The sequence below is a fragment of the Equus przewalskii genome, chromosome 6 (assembly GCF_037783145.1).
Source record: "Equus przewalskii isolate Varuska chromosome 6, EquPr2, whole genome shotgun sequence".
NCBI lineage: Eukaryota > Metazoa > Chordata > Mammalia > Perissodactyla > Equidae > Equus > Equus przewalskii.
Window position 1 is genome coordinate 84027916 of NC_091836.1, and position 15331 is coordinate 84043246.

The 15331-nt window shown below is 49.3% G+C and overlaps 1 protein-coding gene across 4 annotated transcripts in view; it reads left to right on the forward strand.

Annotated features, from left to right (window-relative positions):
- INSC (INSC spindle orientation adaptor protein) overlaps positions 1–15331 on the forward strand; it is a 126501-nt gene that overhangs the window by 88398 nt on the left and 22772 nt on the right. For all 4 annotated transcript variants that reach the window (XM_070624376.1, XM_070624377.1, XM_070624378.1 and 1 more), the window contains exon 8: positions 13782–13953. In XM_070624376.1, the coding sequence (XP_070480477.1) occupies positions 13782–13953 (172 nt within the window). The remainder of the gene's footprint in view (positions 1–13781; positions 13954–15331) is intronic.

The following is a 15331-nucleotide window of genomic DNA, read 5'->3' on the forward strand; positions in this document are numbered from 1 at the left end:
CCACCTCCGCCTGGGGTGCTGGTGAAGGCAAGACCAAGGAAGCAGTGAGGCTGGACCCAGAGTGCCAAGGAGGAGCTCCCAGGTGGGCTGGGGAGAGTGGCCGTGGTAGAGGCAGAGGGACTCTGCTGGCCAGTCGGCGGTGGGGCTATCAGCCTTTTAGGAGCTCAGTGAGTTCAGGGAGCCCAGAAGAGGAGGTGGTGTCCTCTGGACCTGACCTTGGAGAAGACTAGAGGAAGAAAATGAAGGCCAAGGAGGGAGTGAGGGCCCCAGAGCACATAGCCTGATGACAGCCGATGCAGCCAATTCAGCCTGGGTGGTCAGGTGACCCAGCCTGCCTGCGCCGGTCAGGGCAGCCTTCCTGGAGGACTAGAGCTGGGAGGGTGGATGGGCACTAACAAAAGAGAGGACTGTGGGGTTTGGGTGAGGCTGCAAGGGGGCCAGGGAGCAAGTCACTCCTCTCTGGATCTCAGTTTCCTCTTCATAAAATGAGGACGACCCCTCCTTCGTGGGGCCACCGTGATGATGCAGTGCAGCAGTGGGGGTGGGGCCCCCAGCCTGGAGCCTGTGTGGAGGAAGCACTCAGCCTGTGTCTGCTTCTCGTCCCTCCTCCTTGCCCCTTTGTCTCCAACTTTTCAGGCTCATCTGGGGAAAACTCTGCATACCCCAAAAAGGTTGAGTCCTCGGGATTTTGCACCAGTCCTGGCAGAGTTCTGGGTGTTCCAAGTGGCTAAAGGGATGGTTAGGGCACTGTTGGTGCAGAGGCTGGGGTTGGACAGGGCCAGGGGCCAGGATGGGGTTCGAGGGGGCTGTGGAGTAGAGCTGGACTGGGGGCTGTGATCCAGGTGAGGGGCCGAGGACCTGAGGGGCAGGAACCAACAGATCCGGGGCCATAATAGGTGGGGGACACTCAAAGCCCCGTGCTCAGACAGCCTCAGACAACCTCCAAGGTGGTTCTAACAATTGCCTCCTCCAGCCTTGAGATCAGAGACAATCTTGCTTTCCAGAGAGCTTCCTTTTATTACCACCCCCTGCCTCTTGTTTTATTTTTCAAATAAGAAGTTCACCCTGTGCTGGAGCCAAGGGGAGAATTTAATGAAAATCGATGGAGAAATTAAAAATGAACAGGAGGAGGAGGGCTCAATTTCAAGTCCAAGAAGAAATTCATCAGTGGCAAGAGATGGGAAACCGCTGCCTGTCTGCATGCATCTCCCTCACTCCCTACCCCGTTTCCTGGGGCAGCTTTTTGGGATTGAGATGCCCTAACATCTGAAGGGCTGGCTGGAGACAGAGACAGGGAGGCCTGGACCCAGCTACTGAAACCCCAGAGACCCTGGGCAGGAAGGAGCGGGGTGCAGGGGGGCGGTGGGAGCTCTGCCATTCCAGCTACTGTTTTACAGAAATTTCTCTCCACTGCTTGCTCCTTGTAGAGTTGCAGAAGGTCAGAAATAGGTAATATTTGCAAAAAAGAAAAGTTAACCAGTTTTTCTTATCCTTTTGCTTATTTGATTCTCACAATCATTTTGCAAGGAAGGCAGGGAGAGATGGTCACACCCATTTTACAGAAGGGGAGGTTGAGGCTAGAAAGCATAGAGACACTGGGAGAGGCAGAGCCTGGGCTGAGAACCCCAATCTTTTGCTCCCAGCCCTATGGGAGTTCAGTTTGCTACAAGCCCCTCCCCACCCCACCCCATTAGCTGAAAGAGGTAGTGGCATAGCAGGCAGACCCCAGGGGGAGGGAGCTGCTTATCTGGATTGAGTGAGTTCTCATATGTAAGGCTGGGTGGGGAGAGAGGGGCTGTGGATGCTAGGTAAGAAATCTTTGGTGAATTTGACTTGCAGCCCCTTCTGTATATAGGAGTATCCCCTCGAGAGAGGGAGAATGCCTCTGAATGGAGATCCACATGCCTCCCCATCCCTCTTTGGGGCTCAACCCACCTAGGCTTATCAGCTAGGCCTTCACCTGCCCAGAGAATGAGCTAGGACTGCGCAGAGAATCCCAGGGTGCCAGGTCAGCTGTCTGTGCTGTGACTGGCCTACAGGCAGACAGCAGTGGGGACTGCCATGGTCACCTTCCCCAGCCCTGCAAAGAGGCTTTCTAGAGGGAGCGTGGCTCGTTCCCTTCCCCACTGCCAAGTCTCCCAACCTCCTCCATCTGCCTTGAAGGTAGAGGTTGGGCGGACTTGAAGGAGGCCAGGGTGTGAAGAGACAGAACAAAATTAGGCACACTGTCCCACCCCCTCCGCCTCTCCCCGCGAGGATTCACGCTGAGATTACGGGCCAGTATTACCCAGGCTGCAGGAAGGCCTGGCTGGCCGGGGGGCTGCATCCCACAGGCAAGGTCCAGCCTGAGTTTGGAGAAGACGCGGGGCCTCCCGGCAGCCAGAGCGGCAGCGGGCGGAGGCTGCGCTTGCCTGGCCTCGCCGGGTCCCCATGCGCTGTGCAACAGCGGCCCCTGGTGGACCAGAGCGGCAGCGGCAGCCCTGCCACGCTGCCTGGGGCTGTGTTCTCTTGGAGCTGGCCAGGCTGGTGGGCTCTGGGCCCCAAAACGGTGGTCAGGGCCAATGTGTCCTTGTGTAACATGTGTGTGTGTGCGCATAGAGGGCGGGGGCTTGCAAATTCGAGGCAACAGGCGCTTCTTCCGGCTGAGCCAGCCTCCTCTAGGCGGAGGATGTGGATACTTCTAACAAGTCTCTAGCTTCCAGGCTTCCCCAGCGAGTGTGTCCTGTGCTTTCCTGGAGCAGAATGCTTCATAAGCCCCCTAGTTCTCACTGGACAAAATACAAACCTATCGGCCTGTCACTGAAGGTGCCCTCCAGCAAGCAGCCTCCAGCACACTGCCTGTGTGGTACACAGGTCTGGGCTCCATGCCCAGCTTCACCACCTTCTCACACCCCTCCCACCCCTGGGCTCATCACATGGAAAGCAGAGCAATAATCATTGCCTTGCAGTTTGTGAGGACACAATGAGTCAGTGCGCCATAAATGTGAGTTATTTCCCCCTTCCCGCTGGATTCCTCCCCTGAGCGTCCAAGGGGCTTCCTTGTCTTGGAGCCCCTGCCTGGGCTGGGGTCTCCCAGTGGAGTGTTCCACTTGCACTTGCTGACATGCCTCAAATACTCCTTCCCTGGACAGCCTCCCCGACTGCTCTCCTTCCTCTGGGTGCTCACACCATGCTCATGCTCAGTGCTGCTCCTGGAGCGTGTTCCCCCTGCCTGGCCTCAGAGCTCAGTCTGAGCTTCCCCACCAGCAGGCACCGTCCGGCCCCCTTGGTCCATCAGAGAAGAAGCTGCACACAGGTGAACAATGTTGGCTGTGTGACTGAGTAAACACTGTTGGAAGAGCTCTGGTGCCTTATTCCGCATTGCAGATGGGAGGATAGAGTCCCAGAGGGAGGAAGGACATACATGCCACGTGCCCACTGTTAGCAGCATGGCTGACACCAGGATGCAGGTGCCTGACTTCACTCAGACACAGCCTGGCAGGGCCTCTGGGAGCAGTTTCAGGCCCCTGTGTGGGGTGGCAGGATGGGAGCAAAGACATTGTCCCTCAGCAAGGACAGAATGACTACAAATCTTCATGTGGGATTTGCCCTGAGCCCCCTCTTGTATCATCTAACCCTGGTAATTTGTTCTAGCTCCCCCCGCCCCCCATTCCTCTAGCCCTGAACCCATGTTCTTGGGTCCCCAAACAGACCTTGTCCCCAGGTTGGGGGTCATCAGAGAGAACCTGGGGCCAGCCCTTCCTTTGCCACCGGTTTGCTGAGGAGCCACAGGAAGTTTCCTAATCCCCATGAGTCTCGATTTTCTCACTTGGTGGAGGGAGATACTGGTCTGCTGGTCTGTGCGCCACGTGCAATAATTTTGGAAGACAAATGTGGTTAACAGAAGCTAGAAGGTGTTCAGCTGGCTGGGCTGCAATTTCTGGTGCCTCTTCTCTGGGACTGGGTGTGTGTTGAGGGGGTGGTGTTCCTCTCGGAGTTGTCAGAAGAGAGCTGGGCACCTCCCTCTCCCTGTGAGTTCACAGACGGAGGCCTGTGTGTGTGTGTGTGTGTGTGTGTGTGTGTGTCTGGTGAGACGAGGGGTTCCAAGCTCAGCAGGGTAAAATGTTGGTCAAAGCGGGCTTCCTGGCTGCACCCCCAGCAACCTGGCGAGAGCAGAAAATGAATAAGAAATCAGATGTCAGCATGATGCTCGTGCTGGGAGAAGGGAAGCTGTGCTGCAGGGAAGCAAGGGTCACTCAGGGCACTGGATGGGTGCAGGGATGGGGCCTACTGTCTTCACCCTTTAGCTTCTGGAGTGGGGCAAGGGCTAGTTTGGAGAGGAGCAGGGGAAAGGAAGTTTCTGGGGCAGGGAAAGGAGACGGTGAGGAGACTGAGAAGATGATAGAGGATGCAGGTTTGGGGGCAGAATCTGACTAGGGAGGACCCACTTCCTGGGAACAGCCTGGCACTGACAGCACAGTATTGGCAGCAGGCCAGCCCTCAAAGCACAACGTCCACCAACCCCTGACAGGACGTGGTGGGTCCTCTGATCACGCGCAGAGACAAAGAGAGACAGGGAGAGAGAAGAGTGATGAGAAAGAGGAAGAGACTTAGAGAAGGAGGAGAGATGGAGGAGAGATGGAAAGACACAGATAATGAACACCACAGTTGCCAAAGGAGAGTTTCATTCTCCTTTGGGACGCTTCAGAAGTCGGGATAAGTAGTTTGCAGCCTTGTGACAGCTGACAAGGAGGTGCCCTGACTGTGACCTGCTTGGAGACATAGTGATCTCTCATGATGGTTTTAATTTTCATTTTCCAGATGAGTAATGATTTTGAGCATTTTTCCATATCCTTACTGACCATTTGGTTATCTTCTTTTTGTGAAATGTCTGTCTGAGACTTTGGCCCATTTTAAGAAATTGAGTTGTTTGTCTTTTTCTTATTGAATTATAAACTTTAAAAAATATATTCTGCATACGAATTCTTTGTTGGGTACATTTATTGAGAATATAGACTCTTAGCCTGTAGTTTGCTTTTTCATTCAATTAATGGTGTCTTCTGATGAATAGAAATTCTTAACTTTGATGAAGTCCAATTTATTGAGCTTTTCTTTTGTAGTTAATACTTCTTGTGTCCATTTAAGAAATGTTTGTTTTCCCCCAGCTCATGAAGATAGTCTCCTATATTTTCTTCCAGGAGCTGTATTGTTTTACCTTTCACATTCCGGTCTATGATCTACTTCAGATTAATTGTTTTTAATGGTGTTCAAGGTTCAGTGTTTTCAATATGATGCTCAGTTGAGCCAGCACCGTTTATCAAAAAGACCATCTTTTCATCACTGAATTAAAGTGGTGCCTTTGTTGTAAGATGACGACATATGTATGAGTCCATTTCTGGACTTTTTTTCTGTTCCATTAGTCTTTTTGTCCGTCCTTGTGCCAATATGGCACTGTCTGAGTCTTTGTAGTTTATAATAAAATTTTGCTATTTTGTAGAATAAATCCTCCAACTTTGTTCTTCTTTAAGATTATCTTGGTAATTCTAAGTTCTTTGCATTTTTATATATATTTTAAGATCAGCTTGTTAATTTCCACACAAACACCTGCCGAAAATTTGATTGGGATTTCTTTAAATTTATAAATAAATTTTGGGATATTTGACATCTTAAACAGTATAAGGTACTCCAACCAATAAATGTAATATATCTCTCTACTTAGATAGATTGTCTTTAATTTCTCTCAGCAAGGTTTTGAATTTTCAGTGTTGACATCTTGCACATCTTTTTTAGACTTATTTCTAGGTATATGTTTTTTTAATTAAAAAAATTTTATTGAGGTAATATTGGTTTATAAAATTACATAAATTTCAGGTGCACATCATTGTATTTCAACTTCTGTATAGACTACATCATGTTAACTACTAAATGTCTACTTTCAATACTAGGTATGTTTTTATACTAATGTAAGTGTTATTTTAAAATTTTTATTTTCTAATTCTTTCTTGCTAATACATAGAAAGTACAATTTTGAATGTTATACCTAATGACCTTGCTAAATTCACTTATTAATTTTAATGGTGTGTAGATTTTTTTGGATTTTATGTGGATTCGGATTGTGTACCCAATCATGTGATCTGGAAATTATGACAACTTTACTTCCTTTTTTCAAATTGTTTGTTTTATCTATTTCTTTTTCTTGTCTTACTGCATTGGCCAGGGCCACCATAAAATGTTAAATAGGAGTGCTGGAATGGATCTCTCTGTCTTGTTACTGATTTCAGGAGAAGCACTTTCAATATTTTATTCACTATTTAATTATTAAGTACGATATTATTATCATATGAAGGATTAGAAAGTTGAGAGAAGGTGAGTACCTTGCTCACTTCACCTACTCAGCAGGTAGCACAGCTGAGGTGTAAACCCAGGCTCTCATCTCCCCCGGGATTGTGAACTTCCAGTGCATCACAGGGACCTCTAGAGCAGTGGCGCTCGACCCAGGATCTCCATCAGAGTCACTTGAGGAGTCTTTAACAATATTGATGCCAAGGCTCCACCCCAGACAGATTAACTCAGGATTTCTGGTGGTGATGCCCAGGTATTAGTGTTTTAAAACTTTCCCAGATGATTTTAATCATCTGAGAACCACTAATCTAGAAGCACTTTGGGTGCATTTCAGATGCCAGCTGTGCCCAGTAGTGCTTTGCTGAAAATTTCACATCAGCACAAACCTAGAAACCCTAACCCAAGGGGAAATGGGCTTGTTCCTAGTGACCTTTTGATGCCTTCTCCCAAACTTCGCTCCTCCCCCCTCTAAATGCCTTCAGAGCGTCGTTTGATTATCAGCTTTGAGGAAAATCATCTGCTTGACAGGGAAATTATTTCCTATTTATATCCTTAAGTGACCCAATCCTGGAATTCTCTCCACCTCAATAACTCGCCTCTCTTTACCTTACTGACTTGTTTGCCAAGCTGGCTATATCATCCCTTTCATCCATTGTCCCATTCCTTATTACATATTAACACCGGTATTTATCCATTTGGGAACTTAGCTCTTAATCAAAGATTCTTGTTTGAAATAGCAAAAGAGGTTGAATGGGATCTTGGATCTGTGAGTTTGGGTGGAGGATAATATTAGCCTCCTAAAGGCCCGTTATACTTTCTGTAGCTTTCTGTTGAGCTGTCAGCTCTGCCACTAATCCTTAAAACAAATGCCTCATTTTATAAAGTGAGCCTTTAACCCCTTGTGTTGTTCACAGACTTTGTCCTGATCCTGCACTGATCCAGTTTACATGCACATTCAGATCCTGCTTCTGGCCCTGGGGTTCATTTACTACCCCTAATGCTTCGCCCTGTCCCTTGGCTCACACATGCTTTCTCGGGCATGACCCTTGCTTCCATCTCTGACTATGACTGAATTTTCCCTCTGGCTGCACCCTGGGCCAACAGATCTGTTCTACCTGGAACCATGAGCAGGCTTCCAACTGCTCTTTTTTTTTTCCTGTAGACTTTAGGTGTCTGAGTGGATAGAAAGGTGAAGCAGGAAATTTGGGGGTCTTTAGGTCATGCTCCCTCCCCTGAAGCACGCTCATGATTCTGTTTAACTGTTAAAACCCAGCAGCTAACTCCTCTTTCTCTCCCTAAAAACTAAATGTGCAAAAAGTTACTGGAAAACAGCAGCCCAGCACCCATGATAGGTGATGGGCCTTTGTATACCAGCCTGTGTCCCTTAGGTATTCGCATAAAAGCCAGCACTGATGCTTTTCCATTAATCAGTAGGAGAACATTGCTCAAAAATCTGATGTGATGTTTACTGTATATTTTGGGTTTCTCAACCGTGTGGCTTCCATGCTTCTTCTCTGACTTCCTGGGGAGAATGTCAGCATTCACCAGCTCCCTCCATGTCCAGACTCCAGGTGCATCGGCCCTGCTGCCCAGGTGATGACAGGCCAGAGCATCCTTGTCACCATTTGCGTGCCCTCCCATGAGGAAAGCTTGGCCTCGGGCCCAGGCCCATCCTACTCCATGGAAAAGCTAATTACCTCTAAGTGCTTCCAGCAGCAGTTCTTTAGGGATGTGAAAGTGCTTTGATTAGATTGCTCTTTTGGCATCATTAAGGTTATGACTGGGGATGGGAAGTGGGTGGTTGGGGATGGAGAATTTCCAGAAATGGGACCAGTGTTTGAGGAAGCTGGCCTCAGGCTGAGCTACTCTATGACACGGTCCGTCATAGGAGCTGAGCTGAGCAGCCCCCACCGACTTGGCCATCTCTTTAGCTTCTCCCTTCGTCGCTCTTCCCAAAGGCCCCACAGAGGGGGCGCAGGGCGAGGAATGAGGAGCCCAGGATGGGAGTCCTAGCCTAGCATTAACTTGCTTCGTGGTCCAGGCAATCTCTCCCCCAACCTGGGCCTCTGTTTTTTCATCATTCAGCCCACACTTCACAACTTAACTGTGTGTGTCAGGCTTCAGCTGGGTGCTGGGGACCAGAGAGATGATTCAGTACAGGAGCTGCCCCGAGCAGCTCAGATCTAGTGTGGGGATAGGCACATAAACTGATGAGGAAATTCCAACATGGGAAGTGCTCCAGCTGTGGTCAGACCAGAGTGGTGTGGCAGCTGAGAAAACAGAGGCTCTCAGGTCCGTGTTCACAGAGGAAGTCACTTCTGAGAGGGGTCTGAGACGGGAGTGAGGAGGGAAGACAGGGAAGACGACAACTTCAGCTGTAGAGTGCACCAGGTTTGAGGTGCCGTGGAATACCCAGGCAACTTAGTTTGAGAATTAAACATAAAGAGATCCAGTAGTAGGTTGGAAATGTAGATGCGGATTTCAGAAAAGAAGGTCCAGGCTGGAGGCTAGGTTTGGGGGTCATCGTAGGAGTCATTGAGGTCCCTTGGGTTAGGGTGCTGTTGACGGAGATGGTACAAAGTGGGCTGACAGGAAAACCTGGGGCTAAGAAGCAGTTAACTAGGGAGGAGCTGAGCCCAAAAAGTAGGGTATCATGGAGGCCCAGGAAGGAGCGAGGGCCAAGATGGAGGGAGTTCTCCGCAGGGGAGGGGCTGGGCTTTGCTCTGGTCGAGGTCCCAAATCCTTCTTAAGCATATGCTCTCTCTCGCTCTCTCATTTTTTGTTTCTCTCTGTGTCTGTCTGTCTCTCTTTCTCTGTCTCTTATTTCTTGCTGATTCATCTCTGTATCAGGACCTTGCTCAGCGCCATCACGAGATAGGTGCTCAGTCAGCATCTGTGGAACTATAAAGAGATACAGGGACCCTCCTACTTTTTTCTGTTTCTTTCTGAGAGATTGTAATTGTTCATCTTATCATTCCTGGTTAGGAATTAAAACAGGAGTCACTGACCTTTTAGAAGTTCTAGTTCTGGGCTGCATGATCCAAGGACATCCAAAGAGGCAGGTAAACCTGGAGGCCCCAACCCAAAGGGCTGAGGTTCCCCATGGGGTCTCAGTCCCAGAGGAGCCTGCAGAAAGATGCCCTGGAGAGAAGTCCCATTGAGAGACCTTGGCTGGGGTGGCAGAAGTGAGGGGAGCTAACTCAGGGCCTCACCTCTAGGGTTACTGCCTACAACCACCAGGCGGAGATGAGGTGGAATGATGGCGCCACCATGTGGCAGGCACTGTACATGCATTCTCCCAGTAAATGATTCCAATATCCTCTGGGGTTGGTATTTTTATCCCTAGTTTATGTACAACGGCTCAAAGCAGGCACAAAAATTGTCCAGCTAGTAAGATACAGAAGTAGGATTCAGACGCAGGTAGGTGTGAGTCCAGAGCCCTGCGTGTTCTGACACTACTGGAACTGGTTCGCGCACTGGGAAGCCCAGAGCCCGGGTGGGGGTCGGGGTGGGCATTCAGGGCCTCCTGTTGTGATGAGCTGGCTGGGTTGGAGCTGCCAAGATGGTGATGGGTACAGAGACCAATTTGGGTGGGTGGCAGAAGGCTAAGTGGCAGGTCAGTAGCATCAGAGCCAAAGGCCTGGGAAATTGGCCCTCGTGACAATCTACCCAATAGAAAAAGGAAAACTCATAAACAGGCAGTTCATAGAAGAAGACATCCAAATGGCAAAAACCAAATCAGAGCAAATCAAAAACATACGAAAGGACGCCTAGCTTCCTTATAGTAAGGAGACATGCATATTAAAATAAAAATTTTACACGCCCATCAAAATGGCAACAATTTAAAATATGACAGTATCAAATGTTGGCAAGAATATGGGGTTAAGTGAGTTTATTCATTGCTGGTGGGAATGTATAAATTGCTCCAACTGTTTTGCAAAGCAGTTTGGTAACATTGGTAAAATTAAAGATGTGCAATCCCTCTGAGCCAGTAATTCCACTCCTAGACTGAGACACCGAGAGACTCTGGCACATGTGCGCCAGAAGGCATTTAGAAGAATATTCATATCAGCATTTGTATTATAGCAAAACCTGGGAAACAGCTCAAATATTCATCGACAGGAGAATACGTAAATGAATTGTGATTGATTTATACCACGAAATACCACACAGCAGTGAAAATAATGGACTTTGCCACATGCAACAATAGGAAGGAGCTTCCCAAACATAATGCTGCCTGGGGACAAAAGCACCATACAGTATGATCCCCTTATGTCAAGTTCAAAACCTTGTGAAACTAAACAATATACACAGGCAATAAATCTCTAAAGAAAACAATGGAATAATAAGCACAAAATTCAGGGTAGTGGCTTATCCATCAGGGAAAAGCAGAGGCATGAGATCGAGAATGGTGAACAGGGGCTTTCTGGTTGTATTTTATCACTAATATTAGAATTTCTGGCTATTAGGCATATACATAAACACATGTAGGTGTTCATTTTATTATTTTTTAATATCTTGTAAATTTGCTATATATATATATATATATATATATATATATATATATATATTCTCTTTTGAAAGGATGATATATTTCATAAGTAGGAAGCTACCAAAAGAGATCTGAAGCATATAAACCAAATTAGAAGGAAATCAAGACAGTGGGCACTTGGCTAGGCAGGACGCCCCAGATCCTCTTCTCTGGGAAACCTGAGGGCGGAGAAGGAACGGGGTCTTCACCAGGCTGGGGTCAGGGTCATTTTCCCGGAGTCAGGAATCTGTGGATACCATGTTTCTGGCTGTTTCTCCAAAGCTGCCTTTCCTAAGCAGCCTTTGCTCATGATGTCACAATGTCATTCCTCTCCTTTACTTGTCTAAGTGTGTCCTCAAGTCTGCAGCCAAGTTTTACCTCCTTGCATTTAGTCCTCATTTACCAAAAGCCTACTGCGTGCCAGGCCTGGAGTACCACGAGCAGACAAACCGAGGTCCCCAGGCTTGCAGAGCCCCCAGGGAAACAGGCAGACAGACAGGGGAGCAGAGAATCTCATCACAGCGGTGCTTCTCCAAATTGCTGGCACATAGAGTCAGCTGGGGACCTTGTTAAAAGGCAGATTCCAGGCTCCCCAGAGAGTCCAATTGAACAGGTCTAGGTGGGACCAAAAATGTGCTTTGAAGAAACTCTCAGGGAATTTGGTGCAGCTGGTCCACAGACCCCACTTGGAGTAAAAGGGCCCATCACGGTGATAAATGCTACGAGGATAGCAGACTGTGAGTGGGCATGAGCTCCAAGGAGGGCTATCTCCCCCAGCTGGGGTGTGGGCATTAAGTCAGGGCGGCTTTCAGGAGGTCTCCCCATGGAGGATCCTCATTGAAGTCACCCGTGTAACAGTTATTTGTGGATGAGTCACCTCCCTCACTGCAGGGGACACCCAGCCCTGGTTCACCTCTGCTCCTGTGCAAGGCTTGGCACACAGTATGTGCTCAGTGGGCTTGCCGAGCAGCATTCTGGGCTGGGAGGAGGCCTAGCATCCAGGCCTTGGGTGGCACCAGGCCCTCAGGGACCATCAACTCCTTGGCCTCTCTACTGTGTTCAGATTGGTCCTTCTCCAAGCATGTGTTGGGGACTGGGTTTGGGTCTGGTTTGGAAATGACCAGTGTTCCCAGCTGGATTGGGGATGCCACTTCATCTGCATCCAAGACGAGATTAGGAAGACTGGACTGATTGAGACAGTCCCCCACTAGGGACCCTGTAGCTCCCTAGCTACAGCCTTGGATGGTGCTGGAAGGAGGAAAAGGGGTGAAGGCCAGACAGGCCTGAGAGGTTCCTTATGTTGGCGGTAGGGTTGCTTCCTGTTTCTAGGCCCAGAGGAAGGCCCGCCCTCCTTCCCTGGGCCCAAGTGAGGCCTCTCTCCGAGGGCCTGTCAGTTAAACACCAGGCATGAATCCAGTCCTGCCAGGGGCTGCCTGGCTGCTGTTTGTTCTCTTTTATTAAGCACATCCAGGTGAGTTTTACTGCGGACAGTTTCCACATTTGTCTCTTTTGAGTCTGAGACTGCCAAAGGCTTTCACAGCTAATGGACCTTAGAGCTCCCAAGAGCCACTAAAGGGAGGCCCAGGACTCAGTGGGGGTAATTAGTCAAAGGAAACGCAGACCTCCGGAGACCTGCTGAAGCTGAGTGGCAGGAAGCGAGGGTGTAGGGACAGGAGCCTCAGGCCTGTGGCAGGTGTGGGGAGCATCAGCACAGGCCTCTCCTCACCTTACCTCTTCCTGGTTCTTTCTCTGCCTCATCCCTACGCCCCGCTCCTAACAGGGAAGGACTCCTTGGCGCTTGGTGGCGGGGCGCTCAGGAAGGCTCGTGTCCTGGGGCACCTGAGGGGCTGCAGTAGGCCCATGGAGCTAACCTTCACAGGTTACTACCCTCCCTTTCCTCTAAGCAGGTCTCATCTACTGACTTTTGATGGAGGCTGAGGTCTGAGCTCAGATGTCGCTTCTGAGAAGGCAGCATAACGTCCTGTTCAAAACCAGGGGCTTTGAAACCAAACCATTTGGGTTCAAATCCCAAACCAGCTACTTTTAAAGTTTGTGATCTGGGGCAAGTCAATGAACATTTGTGCCTCAGTTTCTTCATCTGTAAGTGAGGGTAATCCTAACGCTGACCTCAGAGGGTTATTGTAAGGATCAAATGGTGTAATAACATATGCGCTGTTCTTAGAGTGGTAGCCGGCACCTGTTAAACACTGAATAAGCGGAAGCTCTTTTTTAGCTTCTTCTCTCATAAGAGCTTGCTCTTATGCCAAGAGCAGATCTGATTGGGGCAGAACTGGGAAGCTGAAGTCTTTATCTGGCGTTCATGTCCCGCCATGCCCAGGTTTGCTCCTCTCTGGTTGGGCAGAGAGAGCAAGGCCTGCGGGGACATGGCCTTCTTTCTATAGGGGAGGATGGTGGAGGGCAAGATGGGGAAGGAAAGACATTGAGCTCAGCCTGCTGCTAGCGCAAGGGAGGGAAGAGGGAGCCAAGATTTGTCGAGCATCTCTTCTGGATTCAGCATCACCTACTTCATCTCTTTAAGCTCCCCTCCCCCGCCCCACTCAACACCCTGTTGGTGGATGAGAAAACAGTCTCAGAAAGGCTGAGTGACTAATGCCAAATCATGCAATGTAAGTAAGAGGGAGCCAGGATGAGAGCTCGGATGTGAGATTTCTAAGTGACTGATCTTTCTGCTCCAGTTGGCTGTGGTAGATGACCAGGGCCTCGCCCTTAGATGCTTGGCTTGATGTCTGCTATATAGGAAGCTCATGGGAGGTCGCTGATCTCTGCTGGAGCCAAAGGATAGGCCCCCAGAGTCACGGGGCATCCAGCACTGGACCACGTAGGGGGGCTTGAGTCTCTGTCTCATTACTATCATGAATAGTGGTGCTTTCCCAGAATGCACAGGGACGTGCTCTCTCTCCATCTGCAGGTGGATGGTGTTCTGTGCTTGGCCGATATCCTGACTGATGACAGCCACTCAGAGGCCACGCGGGCTGAGGCCGCGGCTGTGGTGGCCCAGGTCACCTCCCCACACCTGCCCTTCACCCAGCACCTCAGCAGCTTCCTGGAGAGCATGGAGGAGATCGTGACAGCTCTTGTCAGTGAGTCATCCTGGGCCGGAAGGGACTGCTCGGGGAGGGGGCCTTGTCACAGTTGTCTTCAGGAAGGGACTAGAAGGTCCCCCTGCACCTCACACATCTCCTACACAGAGGATCACAAGAGGTGAAATCCCACCACCGAAGGATAAGAGTCAGGCTTTAAAGAGTTCTGGTGTCGTCTTCTACTAAAATGCGTGCAGCCCTCCGAGAGGCTCCTTGAAGTGAGGTCAGATTGGGATTAATTGGCCTTTGAGAACGGAGACCAGGAAAAGCCCCGGGGAGGAGTGAGGTCTCTAATTTTGAGGTTCAGATCCTTGGTCAGAAAGACTCTGATGGCCTTTGTTCCTGACATCTCAGTGTCTTGTACCCAACGAATGTGGCAGCAATGACCGGGGGCAAACAGCTTCTCAGAGAGCGCTGGCTCACCCCAGTCTGCTGCCTGTAGTCTCACTACTGGTCTCACATTATGGGGCCTGCAAGGCTTTGAGTCCTCGAGGTTTCCCGTCTGGACATGTGAAGTCCTGGCTGGAGAATCATAGCCTGATATCTAGAACACATTCTTCCTCCAGCTTTCCTTCGCAAAACTGCAGGAACTAGAAGGACTCTTCTGGATAGCAATCCTCAGGAAAGTTGTTTTACAAACCACGTCCTTTCTTTTATAAGTGCTGGTGATGATCTGTGTTTCTACTTCTATCCCTGTCTCTGGCACTGTCTCGATGTCCGTATCTTTTGAAACTGAATGAGAAGTAACTTCAGGAATTGTAAAGTAGCTCTGGGAGTCACCAAACCAGGGCTGGGGGGATCTGGAATTGCACAAATTTAGGAGCTGCACAGGACGCTGGACTTGGAACACTCGGGTTTGGATTTTTTGTCTTTTCATTCGTCCACACAGTGAGTAGCTATTGACCAAGAGCCCTGTGCAGACACTGTCTGAGATGCTGCCACTCACTTGCCAGGTCACACTGGAAAGCTCATTTTACAATTTTCCTAATAATACATAAAAGAAGGGGTTGGAACCATTTCTCTCAAGCTCTAGAATTTCTCCTTCTAGCTCTAGAATGTTAAGATCTGCAAGTACTTTGCACATCCAAGGCATCAGTTAAGTTGACTTCCTGGCTGATTCTAGTCCCTGGGGCAGTGGCACCCACGAGCCAGGCTGGCATAAGTCTATTTGCCAACATCCACATTTATTCAAAGTTGAGAAAACATGGAAGCTGACTGTTGAAAGTCTTGGCTGGATGGAACTCAAGGGACCCTAGAGTTCAATGCTAACTCTATAGGAGAAGAAATCTAGGCCCGGAGAGGTTAAGGAACTTTCTTGAGGCAACATAACAATGTTAGGATTCACTTAAGCCAGGAGTTTCATACTTCACACTGGAGC